The sequence below is a fragment of the Psammomys obesus genome, unplaced genomic scaffold (assembly GCF_907164565.1).
Source record: "Psammomys obesus unplaced genomic scaffold, mPsaObe1.curated_primary_1811, whole genome shotgun sequence".
In the NCBI taxonomy this organism is placed as follows: domain Eukaryota; kingdom Metazoa; phylum Chordata; class Mammalia; order Rodentia; family Muridae; genus Psammomys; species Psammomys obesus.
Window position 1 is genome coordinate 16,289,841 of NW_026596162.1, and position 22,369 is coordinate 16,312,209.

At 46.8% G+C, this 22,369-nt stretch overlaps 1 protein-coding gene across 3 annotated transcripts in view; it reads right to left on the bottom strand.

Annotated features, from left to right (window-relative positions):
* The window catches only part of Auh (AU RNA binding methylglutaconyl-CoA hydratase), an 87,153-nt gene extending 65,015 nt beyond the window's left edge, over positions 1 to 22,138 (bottom strand). For all 3 annotated transcript variants that reach the window (XR_008718754.1, XM_055595234.1, XM_055595233.1), the window contains exons 1-3: positions 21,935 to 22,138; positions 11,050 to 11,117; positions 10,858 to 10,945 (exon numbers count right to left, since the gene is read on the bottom strand). Coding sequence is in view for 2 of the 3 variants with exons in the window: in XM_055595234.1 (XP_055451209.1) it covers positions 10,858 to 10,945; positions 11,050 to 11,117; positions 21,935 to 22,124 (346 nt within the window). In the remaining variant the exon portion in view is untranslated. The remainder of the gene's footprint in view (positions 1 to 10,857; positions 10,946 to 11,049; positions 11,118 to 21,934) is intronic.
* Positions 22,139 to 22,369: the final 231 nt, after the last annotated feature.

Sequence of the window (22,369 nt, forward strand, 5' to 3'; positions counted from 1 at the left end):
CTTTTCGGTTTTCTTTTCTTTTGTCTTTCTTTTTTTGGTCTTTTTGTTACTGTGTTTTTGTTATTTCATTATTGTCATTATGTTAATTTCCCCAACCCTGGAAACAGCAAGTGTTAGAACCTAAACAATAACGGTTTTTCAGCAGAGAGGTCCAGGTCTGCTCCCTGCTTTACTATATCATATGAACTTTTTGCTACATAAACTTTTATAATATTCAAAAAAGTGTGGGGTGTGACCTTGATTAGTGAGGCCGTAATGACTCGGCTAGTTATTACAGGACATTTCTAGGAATTCTGACATGAGGGAGGGCAGGTGGGTAAAGCTAAGGAGAGAGGCTCTCAGGGACCCTCTGGTGCAGGGCCTGGTGGCCTACCAGGTCCCCAGCAACACTCCGAGAACAAGCTGCCTGACTCTCCTCCAGAACACACACTCCTTAGGCTCTAATTAAATATAAAGTTTCCAATTTAAAAATTGCCTAACAAAATCTTGAAGCGGCCTCCGGCTGGAGCAAAAGGCAACTGTGTTGCAGGATTCCACAAGAACTCCAGGCTCTGATGAACTGCTCTTGAGCTTTCCTCAAAGCTCCCTTTCCCACAGCTTCTGCTCCTGCCTGCACCCAAGGCTCGCTGGGGTAAGTTACTCCACTCACATACACACGGAACAGGGCTCCCCTGGAGAGTGTCCCAGTCACCCATTTTAACAGGGGTCACCTTCATAGTTCCTCGAACTGACATGGAATGGTTTCCAGAGTGTACTCTTAACACAAGAAAGAAAGGTGCAGCAGCGAGGGCAAGGCTATGTCTAAGAGCTGCCTCTGCGGTTCTAACTTCTGACGCCATGTCAGTATTTATGAAGTCAAAATGAAACGCAATGAGGAAACCTCAGTCTAGAACGCAACACAACCACACCGCAGGGGACATAACCCACATACCTTTCAAAGCAGCATGTTTAGGCCTGCGAGTCTCAGCGTCATCAACTCCCCACGCCACACTCGCCATGCCACAAACAAGCCCCTGTGAAACAGACAGCTGTGCGCCTGGGAAGACAGCTACATGCGAGCAGGAGTGTGTCTGGGCTGGGAGCACACTGTCATGATGGGAGCACCAGGAAGGGCCCTGAATGAATGAGCGAGCGCCAGCTTCAGTGAGCCACCCGGCCTCGAACAGTAAGGTGGACTATTTTTGTTATTTGCAGTTATGTGCATGTGTGTATGTCTGCGTGCAGGCATGTGAACATGAGGGCAGTGCATTTACAGAGTACAGGCTGCCGTGAGTGCTGGTCCTCACTCAGGTCCTCTGCAGCTACAGTCACTGCTCTTGAGCCACCTCACTCCTAAAGAAGGAAAATGAGTAGTTAGATGAGCAGGAATGCTACTGAGGACATGAGGTCTGAGAAGAGAGTGATCTTTGCCTGGCAAGGAACTGGGAGGGCGGTGGTGACGCAGGAGGAAAAAGGCCAGCCACAGGGCAGAAAATGTGGCCAGAGCAGATGAAACCTAACACACTTGGCGTCAGTTGCCCTGCTGTTGCTAAGAAAGTGACCACAGACAAGCCGCATCCGCCATTATCTCTAGGTGGCCCACGCCCCGTATCTCTAGGCGGGCTGGCAGGCCTGGTAGGCTCAAGGGTGGGCTAACTATCCTTGCCCCTCCTAGTTTCTTGAGAATGGCTTTCTGTGGGTGTGAGCCCCCTACTTGTATGACTCTGACTTCTGGCTCCCAGCCTCATTTCACATTGTCAACATCTCCCTGCCTCCGTCCTATGGGAGACTCTGTGTCATCCAAGGGCCCAGTGGATAAAGCAAAAAAAATCTCCACATCACAAGATCTGCAACGCCCATCCGCCCAGCCTCCTTTTCGAAGTGAGGGCAGCAGGTCAGGGCATGGGCAGCTCTGCGGCCATCATCTCGCCTCCCAGACAGTGCTGCTGGGCAGGAGCCCTGTTCCGAAAGCACTGGTGTTGTGCACAGAAGGTGAAACAGGTGCAGAAGGCAAGGGGCGCCAGCAACATCATCACCAACCGGCATTTCCTATGTGCTAAGGAACGGTATGTACAAAATCCAGGACAGCGTTGCAGTAGGTCTGCTGAGATGGAAACAGTTAGACATTAGTGACAGCCAATCAGTTACTGCCTTGGAAGCAACAGGAGTGCTGAGTTACCCGAATCCTGGCATGTTCAAAGGAAGAAAGTAAAGGCACATACCAGTGAAAGGTCACATGAGAAGAGAAGGGCTCAAATGCAAGATCTGAACTTCCACCTTAAGAGAAATGAAAGATTAAGTCCAAAGTACGCAGAGAAATAAGTCAATAAGACAGAAAATTAAAAAAACAAATCAACAAAACCAAAAGCTAGAATTTAAAAGAAGAGGTGAAATGATTATTTTGCCAATATTTTAAGAAAAAAGACAAAGTTTATCAAGATTGAAAAAAAAACAAAACTGAGCATGTGGTACATGTCTGTAATCTCGACACTTGGGAAGCTGAGGCAGGAGGAGGATGGAAAGTTAAAGGGCAGACAGATCTGCAGGTGAAGATGCTATCTGGAAACTCAACCAAAGGAAGGCAAAGGGCTGAGCGCAGGGTGCTGCTGCAGGGCAAGTGCTAAGAAGTGACAAGATGGAGGGGGCCGAGGCCAGCCTGCCCTGTGCAGGTCTTGCCTCAACTAGAATAAATGCAAAACTGAATGTGGGCACTCCTAACTACGCCCTCCACAGACACCAAATGCACAGGCAGGGTCGGGAGCAGCTTGATGCTAATACATTTGAAAACTTTGGCAAAACAATTTCTGAAAGAAAAGAAGAAAGGAAGAAAGAAGAAGGGAAGGAAGAAGGAAGGAGAAAAGCACAAATTAACAAAGTTCTCCCAAAAGAAACAGCTAACTGGAATAGCACTCATCTGCTAATCACATTAAATTCATATTTAAAATCTTCCCACTAAAAATCCAGCTGGCTTCCTCAGTCAATTTACCAATAAGCTAAGAATTAATAAAGAGCCTATACATTTCCGGAAAGCCCAGCATGACCCTGACATTCAAGGTAGTAACCGTCCTGAGAGAGCTCACTGCAGACTTCCTCATTTTAGCAAATCAGAGACTCAACTGCTGCTTGCATGCAGAACAGACACACCATGTCCAGGAGGTCCTTCCAGGGACAGCAAGTCCTCTAATATTTGACAAATAGTAATTTAACATGTTAACCAGCAGAAAGAACAAAAGCACAAGTGTCTTAAAGTATTTGGCAAAATTCAATTCACTCATGAGGGATTTTTTCTTTGTTTTGGTTTTGGTTGTAATCTCCAGGAGCAGAGGTCAAGGAAAGCTCTTTGACATCACTGGCTGCGAGCTGGCTGGCTGCTGATCCAATGCCCTCCGTGGAGGGAAGTACAGGACCGCACAGACCTTGCGGCTGTTAACCCGTCCTGTTCCGAAGTTCAATGCATGAAGTAAGGAGGAACGGCAAAGGAGCTGGAGACCCAGCTCGCGAGCAGACACCGAGACTGCCTACAACAGCGATCTAACGGGCTTTCTCCAAGGAAGGGCTGCTAACCCTAAGCCATGAGGACGTCAAGGAAACCAGCTATACGGGCTGCCATTTGCTAGGAATAAAAACTAGAAGTGACATTAAAAAGAGATGCTTGAAAATAAATTCATCTAAGTAGTCCTACGGTTTGGCGTCTTGACCCCTCCCGAGGGCTGACATCTGGGGAGTTGGGTCCCTCAGTGGTGCCACCTGGAGGTGTCTGTGAAAGGAGCCCTGGGGGTGCAGGATCCCCTCCAAAATACAAACACAATTCTCATGGAACCAGTGAGTTGCGGAGAGTAGATGGGATAAAACAGCAAGCTTGGTGGCTCTTCCCAGCTCGCTGGTTTCCTGTCACTAATATGTGCTTGGACCAATATAAAATCATCCATCAGCAAGACAATCCCTCACAGGCATGCCTGGACAGTGCTATCTCCAGGTGGCTCTAGACCCTATCCAGGGGCAGGCTATTCTGGCCACCTCAAGAAGCCACACCAATTCCCCAGTTCCAACCCAGAATCCAACAATTCAATTAACGTCTCACAGGAGCTCCCAAAGTTAGCACACATGGGCATCTAGCCACAACTTCCCTCCCTTCAAATGCCAATCACAAAATAAGTCCTAAGACCGACCAGAATATAAATGTGCAGAGGCCGGGTCGGGGGTGGTGTCGGCGGGCGCGCAGCTCCATCACTGCCAGGCCCTCACAGCACACATGAGTCCCCAGGGGGAAACTCTCTTGAGGCTCCTTTCATAGGTGCCCACAATAATTCAGCTCAACCTCTGGCCCCTATCCACTTGCCAGATGAGGGCGAAGGTACCAATCAAGCCCTCTAATCCACTTAGACTCCTACTGAGGCCACCTCTCAACCAAACATGAGGTATCATGTTCATGTATTCAAGAGCTTTGTACTGTAAATCAAAGTGAAGACTACATATGTTTTCAAAGCACCCTAACACTTCAACCCTATTTCACTATATATGCACAACCCAATGAGAACACATCATAGGCCCAAAGGGAAAGCACCAGGAGTCAGGAGGAGAAGGCTGTAGTGCTGGGGTAGCCACCAAAAAGGTGCAAAGCAGAAAACAAAGCTTGATGTCAGCCTTAAGCTGAAAACAAACCATAATGAAAAAGAAAAGGTGAGCCACTAAGTGGGAGAAACACTTGCAAAGCATGCCAGATAAGAACAGATAGTCATTTCAAATATAGATAAGGAACTTCAAGTCAACGAGGCGTTCTATAAAGACATGGGAGCAAAGGACGGCAGCACATACCTACTATCCAAGCACTTGAGAAGCTGAGGCAGGAAAGTCATGAGTTCAAGCCTGAGCTACACAGAGAAACTACGCCTCAAAAGGTGAATGAGAAGGTGGAGAAGGCAGAGCAGAAGGAGACAGTGAATGAAACAGAGAAAGTGATAATGAAGACATGGGGGCAGGGGACATACCGGGGGACATGGAACACAAGACATAAATATAAAAAAAAACATATCTGAATAGGCATTATCCCCAAAAATAAACCTGTGACAAACAGGCACGAGAGAAGATGTTCAGACTCATTAGAAAAGTACAGACTAAAGCCATGTGGTAACACAAGCAACAGATGCACAGGAGGACCCAGGGTACTCGCTGGCTCTTGCTCTCTCTGCTCTCTCTTTCCCTCCCTCCCTCTCTCTCTCTCTCATACACATACTCAAACACACACACTTATACGAATGCTCACACTCATACACATGCACTCAAATATACACACACTCACAGCTTCTTAGTTTGAAAGTCTTGTTTTGTTTGTGACTTGGCATCTGACTTCGAACCTTGCGCATGGCTGGCACAGTTATAGAAGACCTAGTACCCCACTCCCCCAAGAGAATAAAATCTCACAGCAACAGACTTGTCTGTGAATGTCCCAGGCACCAACTGTAGCTTAAATGTGACCGTCCCTGCGAGGTGCTCCACACCATCCCAGCCACGATGCACTGAGCTGCCACAGCCCAGCCAAGGGGCCACCAAGCACAGAACTGGAACCTAAGAACTCGGGACCAGAACTACCCTTTCCTCTTTCAGACTTCACCATGTCAGTGACGTCAGCACTGTGACTGCACGCTGATGGATACAGAAGTGTTTGTGTAAAGCCAAAAAGTGAAAACCTTAGCCAACCATCAAGTGCTGAGCAGAAAACCAGCAGCTCAGGAAACAGTCGCTCAACAGGAGGACGGTGTAAGTCACCGAAACACAAACAGGCAAACAGCAAGGCACTAGAGTAGATCAAACGGCCAGACACAAAGACCTACCACCTCCCCCACAATACTCCAAACACCTCTGCCTGATGAGACTGTTAGAAAAAAGATCTGTGCAAATGGATGCTCTCTGTTCACCATGAGTACCTCATGGCTTAAGCTTCTCTTAAAACATCAAGTATACACTTCAAAGTGGTAAATGCCATTACAAGTAATTCATATCCTCAAAGAAATATTTAGCAATGTTTTATGCAAAAAAAAAACTGCATGCAATACAAAACAGGAAAATAATCCTCTGCCCATTCACTCCTACAGAACTGACTTGTATGATACATCACTGCAAAAACCCAAGGCTCTGAAGCAATCTTTTAAATAGATTTCTTCATTAGTCAGAGGCTCCCACGTTCTATTCCCGTCATGACATCTGAACACACAGCATTTAAGAACGTGTGCTGACGGTTTTAGTGAGGAGTCCTTAGTCATAACACAATTTACTAGAATTCAAAAGCAGAAGTAAAACGACCTTTACTTTTTTTGGGGAAAAAAAAACCCACACTGGCATAATTCAGTGAAACACTCAATTTAGACTGCTGCACAGAGGAATCACTACCAAGAACTGAGTGTCATCTGTTTCAGAAACTGCAATGGGGCAAAACCAAAGCTTGTTAAGATTGCATTTTAGAACATTATGGTAAAAACAGCACTGTGAATTTACTACTTGGTATTAGAACAGAGGCATAAAGATAAACAGCTGACTATAGAGACCGGCTTCCAGCAGCTTCCATGCGCTGTGCAGCCTGACTGAGGACTTTTCCAAATTTCATAAAGGTGACTTTACTAAAAACTGAACAGAGCTCTTAAATATCTGGAAATAACCAACTTTAGAGCGTGTATGCATGTGTAAGGGGAGAATAAGGTGAACTTTAAGATCAAATACACAATTCCTTTACAGCACAGAGGACAAAGCCAAGCAGGGCTGACCCCCCACCCACCCGGCACCACCACACAGCTCTCCTGCAATGTTCGAAAGAGGCCAGCCAGGAGCCAGGAACTTGGCTCTAACCTACAAGGACCCCACACTATGCCTCCTGAGGTGCAGAGCCACGGAGACAGTGAGCTTGGGGATGGAGGGTTGCTCCTGAGGTCTTAGGTTAAAAATCAAGGTCCTGAACAGGACAGCACTGGGGTACCTGGGGGCGGATACGGCACCACTGAGCACAGGAGAAGTCCTGAGATCCGTCCACAGCACAGGAGGAGCGCAGAACAGCCTGAGCGTCAAGTGAAGCCCTCACCAGTCGCCACTCTCGGCCAGACCCTCCAGCTCCGGGCCTCTACAAAGTGCAAGGCTCTGACTTTCTGTGAGGCCTTTTTCAGCTTTAACCTTTCCCTTAGAATAATTCAGGAGCTCAGTTACCCCCACAGCTCAGTTATCAACAGAAAGTGCACCGATGCACCCCACTTTATTCAAGGTTATGTACATCAGAGATGTGCTCAACACATAAATGAAATTACCGTTTCAGAAAGATTCAAGACAAAGACAGTCTGAGCCAGTCCAAGGTCTGACCTGGAAACCGTCCACACAGCTGGAGGGAGGCTGGGAGGGACATCTGCAGGCGCCCCTCTCTGCTGTACAGCAGCCTTCACACTGAGCACATGCGACTACCCCTGCACACTTGTGTGCTACAGTAGAGTAGTGCAACAGGAAAAGTAAAGATGCTAAAATGTCTTATTGGACGGGGAATGGAATGTAGGCTCAGGTGAGATTTCTTTGCAGACTTCGTCATATATTTTCCTTTTTTTGTGGTAGAGGAGATGAGTTTCAAGACAGGGTTTCTCTTTGTAGCCCTGACTGTCCTAGACTTACTGTGTAGACCAGGCTGGACTAGAACTCACAGTGATCTCCCTGCCTCTGCCTCCCAGGGTGCTAGGATTACAGGCATGCACCACCATGCTCAGCTGGAATCTACTTTTTATTTTTATTTGAAACATTAGTAAAAAGGAAAAATAGTTTCAATTCTACAGAAGAGATTTAAATGGGGCGTCAAAACCCACCTGGTCCAAGCTCTAATACTATGTAGGAATTCTTTTCATAACTCATTAATAACTACCTGTTCTCACAGCATTTAAGGAGAAAAGGAAGTAGAAACAAACAAATGTCAACAGCTAGAAACCTTGTCAGTAATCAGGAGCAGGGTCTGGACACTCAGGGAGTTACACAAGCCAACAACCCTAAGAACACAGTACAAGTGAACACTGTCAGAGGGGCTCGCTGGGGCAAGCACACGCCGAGCTGTGTTCTGAGAGCACAAAGCATGATATTCAAAGACATTCCCTACACTCCAGAAACCTGAGGCTGCCCGCACCAGGTGCTTCAGGTTTTCAGAAATGAACTCAGGACTGGTAGAACACGGGTGTACAAAGAAAACCCAGGACATTGGCGGGAAGATGAGCACGTCTGGGGCATGCAGAACTCTAAAAGTGGGTGGACACAGGTGGGGAGCGCCAAGGCTTGGCTGCCTCTAGTACTCTAGAACAAAAAACTAAGGCTTGCACGCATGCAAGGTGCACACTGAATAACTAACAAACACAGGCTGACCAAAATTAAGACTTTACATTACAGGCTACAATTAGCTGTTACGGTCTCTTTTGTGACCTACAACTGTATTCCACACAACACAAACAGAGCTTCTGGGCTATCTCAAACACATTTATGAAGAGGACACCCTTCAGAGAAGAGCTGTGGATTAGGACAATAAACAAACTGTCCAAAACTATCTATAGTACACTGAGTATTTAACAGAATATAGAAGGAAAAACAAAAGCCAAAACAAAAATCACTTATAAATTAAAATGTGAACAAAAACCCTGACTATGCAGAAAGTTTTAACATACATAGAAGCAGACACTGAATTAACTTGGGATAATCAGGCTGACTTAATATAACAACTAGTGCATGGCCTGAAACAGACCATTTGTACAGCCTGAAACAGACAACACCAGACGGTACCAAAACCCTAAAGTCTCATCATACAGCATCACCCACAGAGACTCGGGACAAAGGGGAAGCCAAGCATGGCTAGAGTAATCACCATGGGGCAGTCAGGAGGCAATGAGGACCGGCAGACAGTCCAAAGGACAGCACCTGAAGTGCTCTGCCTCTGCAAGTCACCACCTCTGACAGAGCACACTACATCCCAACTAGCTGCCCTGCAGCACCCCGGAGGCCTCAGAGGCAGTTCCTGATAGCCCTCCACCCCAAACTGTCTGGGGCTGGTCCTCAAGTCTCGGCCTGAGAATCCCAACACTTTGGGTGTAAGCTCCACTAGGAGCAGTGTGGCCTCCTGCTTCCTTGATTCCACAACCTCAGATCCAACTAAACCAGAAGGCAGAGATATGTGTGGAGAAACGCCATCTGAATTCCTCATGCACATTCCCTAAATGCCATGTAGCCACTCTTTTTGCATCTGTGACATTGTTTTCTGGCATTGCAAGTGACCCAGAGAGCATCTAAAGTACATGGAAGGATGAAGGAGTTGTATGCAAACACTGTGCAGCTGCATATGACAACAGTCAGCACCCACAGACCTGGAATTCCGGGTGGGGGATCGCAGGGAAAGATCCTAGAGCCAGCCACCGGGGTAACAAAGGGCCAAACCAAGGCTGCACTTAGTTAAACCATCCCATCAGCCTTCCTGAGCAGACAGAACAGAAGCCTGTACTGGGAACTCCACTCCCTACATGTGAGGCCAATATCCACCTTCTTGATTACACACCCAGGAAAACGTTGCCTTTTAAGGTACGCTGCATTTTAAGGGAGCAGTACAACCTTACCAAAGCCAGAATATAACTCATCTGCACCAAATATGCCTAAATCCCATAAAACTCTCCAGGGGTTTGGGGGAGGCCAGGCTTGTAAAGACGGTCATCATACCTCCTGAGAACTGTAAGTACCCAGCGTTCTCAGCGCCAGCCCAGGCATAGCGGCTAGTTCTCAGTAAGTAAACACTTGTGCAGTGAGTGAAACACCCCCGGTGCTTCCCTGGGACCATCAGGGGAGCTACCCCATTTATATTTCCCTGGAACAATTAGGGGAACTACCCCATTTATATTTTGCTGAAAAAATCCGTTTTCTTACCTGCTATTGGTAGTGGTCGCCTGGGCTGTTGACCAGGGAAAGCAGATTCCTTCCCACCATGCTCAGAAGTACTAACACGTAAACCATGAGATAACAGTCTTTAATGCTGGGCACTAATGGAAAGCACAAACGTGCCCCCAGTGTGAAAACACCGCTCCTCACAGACACAATCACAGGGAGGGAGACACTGCACACAGCACCCTTCCGAGCTCCGGCCTGCGCCTGAGAGTCCACCATGACGCATGTCCTGCCGCTCAGGAGTTTCTGAGCAAGCCGGCACGGTAGTGCACATCTTTAATCCCAGCACCCAGGAGGCAGAGGCAGGGGGATCTCTGTGAGTTCAAGGACAGCCTGGTCTGTAAAGTAAGTCTAGGACAGCATGGGCTACATAAGAGAAAGCCCATCTTGAAAAGAGAGAGAGAGAGAGTGTGTTTCTGGACAATCGGCTGCTCAGAACAGAGCACCGTGGCCTAAGACCTGGTTTCTCCCCACGGATGGTCCACAGGATTCATTTCCCACAAACAATTATCTTAATGGCCCCAAGCATTTTTTTCAATGGCTAAAATAATCCACATGTTTCAAGTGTCTTTCCAATGTTCACAGACTAAGAATATTCTTTTCTTATGAAACTGAAAAGGAGACAAAGAGGAATTGTTGGTAATAGTTCAGACCACAGAGCATCTTACGGGAGAATGGACCACTGCAGAGGAAATATGTGACCAGCCCACACTGTGACGGTAAGATTCCCTTACACAGACGGGGCTGGAAAGAAAGCTCTCCTGCTGCTCTCCTGCTGCTCTTCCAAAGAACCTCAGCTCAGTTTCCATCAAATACCTGTAGCACCAGCCCCAAGAGGCATAGCCTCCTTTCCTAGCCTCCCCAAAAACCCACACACGTGGCATTCAGATCCACACATACACATAAAAAAAAACAGTTCTCAAAACAACAACAGATTATTTTACCTACCAGCACAGAATATCCCAGGGACCTCACTTCTGATGATAATGGTCCGAACTTTCTTATCCGATTTCAATGCATCCACAGCTTTTGATAACTAAACCAAAGTAGGGAGAGCAAAAAAGGAAAAGGAAAAATTCATTTTCAAAATCATGTCAACAATATGTCTTAATATTAGAAACAGCTTAATCTTACACTCACCATTTTGAGAAGGTTTTTACTGAGTGAATTTTTCCCATAAGCTCTGTTAATTCCAAGCACCACAATTCCTAATTAAGAAGGGGAAGAAGTACATACATTCGGGTTAGTAAGGCACTCAGAGAGCAGACTACAGCATATATATAATTATATATATAATTAACCTGGCAGGTGGCTAACCTGCCTCTTAACCAAGGCTTCTTGCAAAGCTGGCCCTCTATACAGTTAAGATTACTTGTCAAAACAAGAACTTTTTTTATTAGTATGGCAGCTAAAACCTCATCAAATCAAATTGGTGTTTAATATTCTCACTTCACTCTACAGGGAGAATTTCTGCATCCTGGGCCCCTCGACTTTTCCAAAGGGATCTGCCGTGTTTACAGGTTTTAATAGTTAGACTAGGAAGGGTACACAGTAGAGACTGGTAGTTACAACACGCTTCATCATTGTCCTTCCCACGATTCCCACTTCCCTACCTGCTGGCCCAGCTTCTGGCTCATCTCAGTTTTGTTGCATGCAGGCCTCTGACCCGCTTTCTGCTGCTGTTCCAGCTGCAGGCAGCTCACTCTTCCTTGCTGATGTAACCGTCTTAGTACTTCTATGCCAGGCTTCCTCCTGACCTCTGCCCTGCACACTTAACCCAACAACACTTCCATTCAGATCTACAAGCAATTCAGACTCTACCCAAATTTTTTTAAAAGTTCATTATCCTTCCCCTAGAGCCCAAGCTCTCCCTGCTTTCTCATCTAAAGCCGGACTCCCCAGCCCAGCTGCAGCAGCCACACTAACTTTCTAAAGCAGGTCAATGCACAGAATTCTCCAGTTGTGTAATATCCTTTGTTTACAAAATACCTGAATTCAATGGCTTTGACTGCAGATTTGAGGACTTTCCCTCGGAATCTGCCTCCACACTGGTCCAGTTATCTTGGCCTGCTTAGGTGTGTGTCATTAGCGAGGAGGTGACTATCTAAGTCCACACCTGGATGACTGCACTACGTGGCGAAAGCATGTACTGAGTGAACTTTTCAGTACTCAGCCATCAAATAACATGGTGACTCTGGCCAGGTTGGCATGGCTGCCGCAAAGGAAAATGGTGGAGGAAAGGCTCTGCTGAGCTGAACCAGAAGCTGGGTGAGCAGGTAGGAAGGTGAAGCTCATTGGGAAGGAGGCTTGACCAGATGGAGAAAGCAGGGCTCTGGGCTCTAACCTAAGGAATGAATTAATCCCTTGACGAAGCGACGGTGTCATAGAGTTACAGGAAAGCAGCAGAAGGAGTCACAGAGTGTGGGGACTGTGTCTTCCCTGCCCCTTCCTATCTTCCCTCTCTCTGCTCGCCATCCTCCACCATATATTCCTGCCAGCATGTCCTGCCCAAACGAACGGTGGGCCCAAACCACTGAAGGGTGAACCTTCCAAAACCACCAGCCCCAAATAACTCCTTCCTGGTTTACAGCATTTCTCTCAGGTATTTTGTCATACAGGAAAAGTAACTAACATCAGGACTGAATTCAGGACAGAGGACGCACGGGAGAGAGCACAGAGCAGCCACAGAGAGAAAGCGTGGTCAGGGGTTGAAAGCAGTCAACCAAAGTAAAGACGCCAGCACAGGTCAGAGGCTGCTTACAGTCCAACATGGAAAGTCTGGTGTTCAGCTGGAGGGCCAGGAGTAGGTAGAAACTGGTTATAAACAATGCACATGCTCAGACAATCCTGGGCAGGGCTGCTGCCTCTGGACTAGGAGGAGGGACAGGGTAGCAGCTAACGGTGCCCTGCAGTCAGACGACAGAAGGAGGGTTTGTTTGGCTGAGGCTGGCGCTGCTGGAAACCAAGGGAAAACAAGCGAAAGGATTCAGGACTTAAGAGGTAAGAAGGCACATGGTGACGGGACTGAGGGCCTCGTCACACAGGACGGCGGTGTCAGCAATATCTACAAAGTCTTAGCAACAAGAGATGAAATGAGGCGCCCAGTGGGACATAACCTTAAAATGCACCTTCACACTGCTTTCCAAATACTCTGACAGACAGCACCATTTAAAGAAGGCCAAGGTCTAAAAGCACAAAGAACAATTAGGTTTCATACAGCCCAAAGGCAACACACACAAATCAAGGCAATGGACAGCACTGACAGAACACTGGAAAGTTTTTGAAATTCTATGACCATCTCTTCAATAGAAGAGAAGAACCTGACAAAGCGGGGACCCCTCTGATTGAAAAGCAACATGCACAACCAGAAACAGTTTAACTCAATGTGACAAAGGCCACTGGAGTGAGCCAAAGCTGACGTCATGCTCAACCATAAAAGATGGAGTGAGTCTTCAAGCAAAGACAACGGCAAAACCAGGCTCCTGGCAACATGGCCATTCATTGCAGTGCTGAGAGCCTTAGCCAAGGCAATAAGGCAACTCGGCCAGGGAGAAAGCAAAGGGGTATCAAGATGCAAAAGAGAAAAGTAAAACTATGCCCCTCACAGGGGCATGTCTACAAAGGAAACTCTACAAAACCCACAAAAGTCCTACAGAGCTAATTAATGAATTCAGCAACATCTACATTTTATACATTAACAGTGAATAATCTAAAAATAAATTTAAAAATGTGGGCTGGAGAGATAGCTCAGTGGTTAAGAGCACTGGCTGCTCTTCCAGAGCTCCTAGGCTCAATTCCCAGCACCCACATGGTGGCTCACTACCATCTATAATGGAATCTGATGCCCTCTTTCTGGCCTGCAGGTGTACATACAGAGAGCACACTCATATACATAAAAATGTTTTAAAAAATAGAAATGTTAAAAACTTAGACACTAACTCCACTGGTAACAACACAGGAATCCCACTCTGCAGTCCAGCACTGAGACTCACCTAGGCCTAAGGTATAAAACGAAAGAAACTGGGAAGTAAACGATCTTTAAATCTGTCAGAGGACTAAGAGCTGACAAGAGAGCACAGAGAACTGTAGCACATCACAGCAGAAACCTACAGCACACGCCTCCAGAGGAGCCAGTGCTGAGACAGGAACACGTGACTACAACTGCCCGGCTGAGGGCTTCCATTTGGACACTATGAGACGCGACAGCCCAGGAGCTCTGAGTAGAGCTCAGTGTAGAGCTCGCTCACGGTGGAGCTCACGGTGGAGCTGAGCTCACTCTAGAGTTCACTGTGGAGCTCACTGTGGAGCTGAGCTCACTCTAGAGTTCACTGTGGAGCTCACTGTGGAGCTGAGCTCACTCTAGAGTTCACTGTGGAGCTCACTGTACAGCTCACCAGAGAGCTTACCATACACTCACTGTATGTGTGGGCCATGTGGGATTGTTGATCTTGACTGTCAGCTGGACTGAGGGACCCTAAGAAATCACAAAGTCTGCCTGTGGGATAGACTCTAGAAGGAAGTAACTGATGGGAGAAGCCAGCAGGAAGCTACACCATCAGTCAGCTACACCATCCTTAAGCGATGCCCTTAATAAGCTACACCAGCAGTAAGGGCATCCAGGTTTATTATACCCCCCACAGCTCATGCTGGCAGAATTAGCCAACTACACAGCTCTCCATCACTGGACTAACTTGGATCTCATGTGGTCCAGACTGGTCCTGAACTTACTACATAATGGAGGATAAACTGGAGCTACAGGCATACACATCACACTCCCTGCTTAGGCATCAACACAGACTGAACCCAGGCTTCCTGCATGCCAGGCAAGCACCCTACCAGCTGAGCTATACCCCAGCTCCCTATACTAATATTTTTACAGACAGTGTTGAACTTTTTTTTAATGTGAAACAAAAGGGGCTTGATGTTCCATTTTGCCTGAAAATAAGAACAGTAATAATGCAAGAAACATATCAGAAAGACTGAATCACAGCATGAACTCAAGACGGGTTTAAAGTCTTAATTTTCATGAAAGTGCCTGAAAATGTGGTATCTTTCTATAATGCTTTTTTTTTAATTTTCACCATAAAGATGTATATTTTTACCTAAAAATTTTCCAACTTCAATAACTTAATTTTTATTACTAAAAAAATATATTAAAAAATCAGCCACTGAAAACTGCTGACAGAGCCTATTTGACAACAAGAAAATCTACAGCCTGGAAAATGGTCCAAGGGGAGTCAAAATCCATGTACAACACACAGGCTCCCATGATTCTGAACAGCACAGTGAGATGAGCATGTGAAAGGCAACAGAAATGTGCTTAGATTTACTTTAGGTGTGTGGGTGCGTTGCCTGTATCTGTGCACATGGTGCCTGTTGTCACAGATGTTAGAGACAAGGTGTCAGATCCCCAGAACTGGAGGTACAAGAGGCTGTGAGCTGCCATGTGGGTGTTGGGAATAGAATTTAGACCTTCACAAGGGCAACAAAGACTCTTTTTAACCCCTGAGCCATCTCTCCAGCCCTGTATCAGCTTTTTTAACAGGCAATGTAGAGGGCACTTAACAATCCATTAAGAGAAGAACAATTAAAATCAAAACACTCACACACACACACACACACACACACACACACACACTACTATAAATAGCATTCTTTAATAAAACAGAATCGGGAAGCAGAAGTGGTAGTGGTAGCACACCCGTAATCCCAGCACTTTGGAGGCAGAGGCAGGCGGAGCTCTGTGGGTTTGAGGCCAGCCTTGTTTACAAATTGAGTCCAGGATAGCCAAGGCTGCACAGAGAAATCCTGTCTGGAAAAAACAAACAGAATCAACACACCATGAGAAATAGCTTAGCAAGAAGGGAACATAAAGGAGACACTCCTGAAAGCTGCCTTAGGGGACATCACATTTTAGAAACAGCTAGAAAAGAGAGGCTGGAAGAATGACCAAGCAACACTCTCAGCAAGATGTGGACAAATCCTACTGGCAGCCACTGGTTACAATTCTGAAAACCAGGAAAGCGACTAAAAAACAAATGAAGCATGTCCTTCTACAAGAGGCCAAGGTTCATAGCCCTTCCCTCACATCTGCATGACCAGCCCAGATTCTGAACACAATGGCGCTAAATCCACCTGAGAAGTAGCAATGCAGCAAGAAGCAAGATAATACTGAAAAGCAGACAAAGGCTGAGGAGAAAGACGCCGAGACGCCACGCAGTAGTCAGGGCTGGGCAGGGCTTGCCGGCTGTGTGTGAAGCCCTGAGTTGGGTGCCACCGCACAGCAAACACTGTGATCTTCACAGTAGTGTCGAAGTGCGACTTACAAAGGGCCAGCAGAACACAATTCCGGGGGTTCCTCTAGAATACTACAGCAGAGGTAAACAAGGTGTTGGGACAACTGGGTGCTCACGGGAAAAACAAAGGACACACATGTACAGTACTACAGAAGACCGAGCAGGTGGGGCTGAAGGAACTTCGAACAGGCAACAGGATGCACAGACATGACACACAACAACCTCGCAGCCATGCTGGTGGATCCTAAGTGTGGCTTTCTGCACCTGCACCCATGCAGTCTGATGCTGCTGGTGGCCAGGGTCAGCCCCTCATGGGTGGTGGAAGCTTCCCTCAGCTTCTAGAGTGAGTTTTTATTACAGTGAATTCTATCAAGTGCTGCTTCTTCCTCTGTTGGGATAATTGTGGTTTTTCTTGCTTAGCTTGCAGGTGTGATGAGTCGCTTTTAACGCTTTTCAATAATGGCCCACACCTGTGTCCCCAGACCAACTCCCACATGGCTGCTGTAAGTAGTTCTTTTATGAATTATTCGATTTCTGTTTTAAGGCCAAAGCTGATACACACTTGCATCTAAATATGGAAGACCAAGTGGTCGAGGAAGAAGCTGGCGAACAAGAAAACACAGCACACACATGGAACCTGATAATCCAGGCACTTCAGTTGCAACTGCAGACTTCAAAGACCTAAAGAGACCATCAAGACTTGGGGAAATGGCTCAGCTGGTAGAATGCTTGCCCTGCATGAATTCAGCCCTGCCTTTGGCCCAGCACCCCCTGATAAATAGACAGTCTTAAATATCATATAGATAGATGATTGATGAATAGATAGAAGGAAGACAAATAGATGATAGATATATGATTGGTAAATAGACGATTTGTAATAGACAGAAAGATGATAGATAGATAGATAGATAGATAGATAGATAGATAGATAGACAGACAGACAGACATATAGATAGACAAACAATGGATGGTAGGTAGGTAGGTAGATGATAAGATGATCGGAGTGGATAACAAGCAAGACTTGGTGCCTAGCTCTAAGTAGATACATGCTGTTGTTTGTTTAGATGAATCATGCTGGCACTAATCAAAGCAAGCTGGAGCAGATATAGTAATTTCAGAGCAAGGCATGGCTTCCCAAAAGAAAGGGACATCCCATCATGCTGGGGTCCTGCTCCTCCAAGACATCATGATCTTTAATGTGTTCACCTGCAGAAGAACCAGCAGAGCTGTGGGGAGGAGACAAACCCACACCCCCATACAACTGCAGTCGTAACTCACTCCTATGAGCAGATAGGCCCGGCAGCAGCTGAGCTCACTGAATGCAGAAGCTCCATCAGCCACAACGAAGTTTACACTCTTCTCAAGTTCAAAGAAACATCAGTGATGCAGACCACACTGGGGCAAAACCCATACAGCAGTGCACTTATGTAACCCCAGCACTCAGGAGGCTGAGGCAAGATCACAACTCTAGGCCAATGTGGACTATTCAGCAAAGTTGTGTTAAACACAAAGAAAGTGGAACAAGGATAGCAAATTAAATGCAAAGGAAGGGAGAGACAAAAACCAGCAGAATCAGAGACTCTGGGAATCAACACAGAAAGGTCAATGAAACAAAAAGAGGGAGGAAGAGAGGGAGAGGTGGGGAGAGAGAGAGAGAAAGACGGTTTGGTCTGCCTCTGTGTGTGCGCACGCGTGTGTTAGCCCAAGGCTGACATCAGGTGTCCTCTATATTGAGAGGCAGAGTCTCTCATCTGATCCCCTGAGCCATCTCCGCAGTCCCTCAAAGGGTGTTTTGTAAAGATGAGTAATTTGAAAGCCTCTATTATTAAAGAAACTTAAGCAATTTTAACAGCCTGTATAAAAATAGAAACAGAAAGACCATGTCCTACAAAGTTAGCATTAAACTAGACAAAGATTATTACAGAAACAGAAAACTAAAGACCAGTATTTCTCATAAATATAGGTACAAATAAAATACAAGCCCATCAAATCCAACAATACATATAAAGAATTACCTACCACTTAGGATTTACTCTAGGGATAGAGGTATGGGTCATTACTGAAAAGCATTTAGAGTGATTCATCACACTAACACTCTAAACAAGAAAAGCCAAGATTATCCCAGAAAAAGTACTTGGCAAAATTCAACGAGATAAAAATTGACTCTGCAAACTCTTCAGCTGATAAAGGGCAAAACACAGCTGCGCACCACTAACATCAGACTGAGCCAGAAAAGTCTGATCGCTTCCTCCACAGATCAAGAGCAGCCGGATGAGGCTCCTACTGGGTAAATTAGCAAGGAAAGGAAGTGAAGATGCTCAGAAAGAACCAACGCCACTATTTGCAAATTTCATGCCATACCTAGGAAATATATAAAGTATTAGAACAAATAAAAGAGGTTATCAAAGCATATAACACAATAAGCATGCCACACACGGGAAAGTATTAGAACAAATAAGAGGTTATCAAAGCATATAATACAATGCCTATGGACAAAACTCCAGTGGTTACCTACACATTAGCAATGAGTAATTGGAAAATGAAATTAACAAAACAATTCCCTTCATGACAAGAGAAACAACAGAAATGGAGCTAGTCAGTGTGGACAAACTTATAGAGACAAAAAATAAAAAATAAAAATAGGTAATTTTTTTTTTGTGGGGGTGGGAGTGGAAAAATGGAGTGTGCTGTTGAAGACTAGAGAGTTTGAGTCTCATTTTTCAAAACTGTTCCAAAGTTGAAGCTGGAGAAATGGTTGCTCATATAGAGAACCGGAGTTGGGATCTTGAACCCACATCAAGTGGCTCAAAACCACTGTAACTCCAGCTCCAGGAGATCCAACGCCCTTCTTCTGCCTTCTGTGAGCACTGTCCTCATATGAACACACAACCATACTTGTGTGCACAGATGCACTCACACACACATATGTAAGCAAATAAATCGTTTTAAAAAAACAAAAGTGAAAGTGTTCTAAATTGGAGTTGTGTTGACAGAGTACAACTCTGAAGACGCACTGTGCATGTTGAACATTTTATGGCCCATCAATCATATCACAGCAATTTGAAACACTCTGTAACTTTATGTTGAGATAGCTCACATGTTCATAAAATACATGGAAATATATCTTTTAGAACATGGAGAAAGATGTGCTAGCAGACTTCTGCCATGTCTACCAGCCTAGCTTAAATGAAGCTGGCATACATAAATGTTTCAGAGAAATCTCTCATCAGATCTTTGCATCTGGCTGTGAAGGAGGAGAGGGTGGATCAAGAATGACTGCTCTGGAGCAGGGAGAAGCCATGCCGGGAAGCCTGCGCAGAAGCCGAGCAGAAAGGGCTGCAGAAGAGCAAGCTCAGGTGCAGCTGCAGGGTGTGGGAGCTGAGGAGACCCAAGGGTGGAGAAGACCGGCAAGCAAAGAATTCCCCAGCTCAACAATGTGAAGAGCAAACTGGGAAGGGGATGCCTGAACACAGCAGACTTGGGGGAAAGACTAAGAGGAGCCAAGGACCGTTAGGCTACTCTAAAACTGAGTATGATGAACAAAAATGTAAGAAGAAATAACCTAGAGAAACGTGGCTCTCTGAGGGAACCCCCACTGCAGATTACAAACACAGAGTCCTGACAGCAGCTGTGAGCCTGAAGTGCGTATAACTACCCCAGCCACCAGCCTACACCTTACAAATGAGGTCAGGTGCTTCTCTGCCCCCAGAGCACTCTCATATTCCTGAAAGGCTCAGAGCATCAAATTTTAGACTCATCACTCTGACAGAAGCACCAGGAGACTCTTTACAATGTGATGTCAGAATCCACTCAGGCCACAGTCTCTGCAGCAGCCCTTCCCCTCTCACGGAGAGCACTGCACACCGCGCTGAAAATGCTGTGACTTCTCACCTGGAGAAGTGAGCTTGCATCTAAGGGGATGCTGGTGGCCACACAGTCTGATCACATACACACAAAGATCCTGCTGAGAAACCACACCCATCCACAAAGATCTGTAAGAGACCACCACTCCTGAGTCAAAAGGCCTGATTCCACTCTTCAGAACCCCCTCAATGCTGTGTCTCTGGTGCCAGGGCCTGAACGCTCCTGAATCCCTGCCGTGGTGTTTGTTGTCTACTGTCTGTCCATGGCAAAACGCTAGTAACTAAAACACCAAAAGTCTGTCTCGGTGTCCCTACATCACCAACCTTTCAGAGACTCCATCCTGCAGTATCCTGGCCCTGGCGTCTTCCTTTGCACTACTTACAGTTGCTCACTGATAAAAACAAAGCAAAGCCAACACTGTCTTTTCTGCCAGTTCTCAAAGAATGCTGGGTTACTCTTAAGGCCACGATGTCCTAGTTACTGATATTTACACTTCAGCTTATCAAATCATCTTCCATGTCTTCCCCTGCGGTGCAATTGCATCCTAGCTTAAAGGCCTCCAGGAGGCTCTGTGTGGATTTGCCCCGGACCTGCACTCACAGAAGCACACAGAATCCCGGAGCATACAGCTAACCCTTTATAAATAACACACCACTGGAGCATATAACAACGGAAACACCAACACCATTAAGCTTCCCCAAGAGATTGGCAGTCAAGGCTTCAATAATCTCGGGCCTGTCTAAACTCCCATCTGGGCTTCCAGACTTGTCTTCTGCGGTTTCCCAAATACATTATCTCCATCTTTCTGCCCATCCCACTGTCTCAGACAGCTCGAATGAGCAAGAAACAAAAATGACTCCCCATATTCCTGAGCATCCTACACAGGGCAAGACACAGTAACCTTCTCATCTCAACCTCACAACCTCGTGGAATACCTCTTATCCTGCTCGATACATTCGATGGTCGCAGCACAGGGAACTAAGCTCCAGAACAGTCGGTCTCCATTGCCTGCAAACAGCCTTGCGGTGGCAAGGTGGCTCGACCCTGTGCTCTCTGCACTCTTGAGTCTGGGGATCTCGGGTCCTGGGGCAGCCTGGGTTATACAGTGAGAGAGAAACCCTGCAGGCACTGCAGAGTTCTCAACAAGTCTTGAAGCGAGCACCATCCGACCTCCAAAAACCAAGGACAGCTTCTAAAAAGACAGCCATCCCGACTTAATTTTCCCATCTACTTAACAGACTACAGCGCTTTATAAACGTGTGTCAAAATGCAATGAGTTCCTTCCGGGGCAACACCTTGATCCATCTTCTCCACCATAGTTAAGCCAACACTGCAACTAAAAGGAACTTCCTCAGTATTCCTCTGCATCTTACCTTGTCATAGCCTCCCACCTTCTGCAGTGCACTAATTAATGTATCTGTCGCCTCCCAGAGCAAGGAGCCCAAGGACAAGAACACTATCCTCATTATTCACCCCCACCCCAGCTCAGTAAGGCCAAAAATAAAAAAAATTAAGTGCTCAAAATCATTTAAGTGAAGTGCAACAGTCCCCCCAAAACTAACTCTCCGGGATAAAATGTGCAAAAGAAAAAAGATGCTTCTAATTTAAGATTCTATCGGCTGAGAAAAGGCATGCCTGCTGCAGCTCTTCAACTCTCACACTGACGCCTGAGATGGCAGAAAGCTATTACACAGCAAGAAGCAACCCTGGCCCGGTACTAAAACCCGGGGTTGACCTTGGCTGGAAAGACCCCCTGCGCGAGCAGCATCACCATGAGCGCTGAACCCGGAGGGCCACCGTACCCTCTGGCCGCAGTGACAGCCAGGCCGACCTCGGCGGCCTCGCCCGCGCTGCCTGCAGCTCACCTCGGTTCTCCTCCTCCAGGTGCCGCACGCGCAGCTCATCCTCCGTCTTCACCTCGGAGCTGTAGCCCCTCCTCGGAGCGGGACCGCCAGCCCAGGCCGCGGGGCCGAGCCGCGCGCAGCACGCAGCCACCAGGCGGACGCGACCCGCTCCCAGGGCGCCCAGAGCGCCGGGAGCCGCCGCCACCGCCATGTTGTCTGTTTACAGCGGGCGCCCGCGGCCAGGCTCCGCCCCCGCGTGAGACGCGCACGCGCACGGCGGACGTCTGGCGCTCTGGCCACGCCCCTCGGCGTCTGGCTGTGCCCAGGCCCTTTCCCTGCTCAGCTAGTGCATTAATCTTTTGCCAGTGTACAGGCACCTCTAAGCCTATGGAAACGCTTAGGGGTGGGGGTGGGGAGGGGTGGGACGCATTCTGAAGTACAAAGGGATTGCCTCCT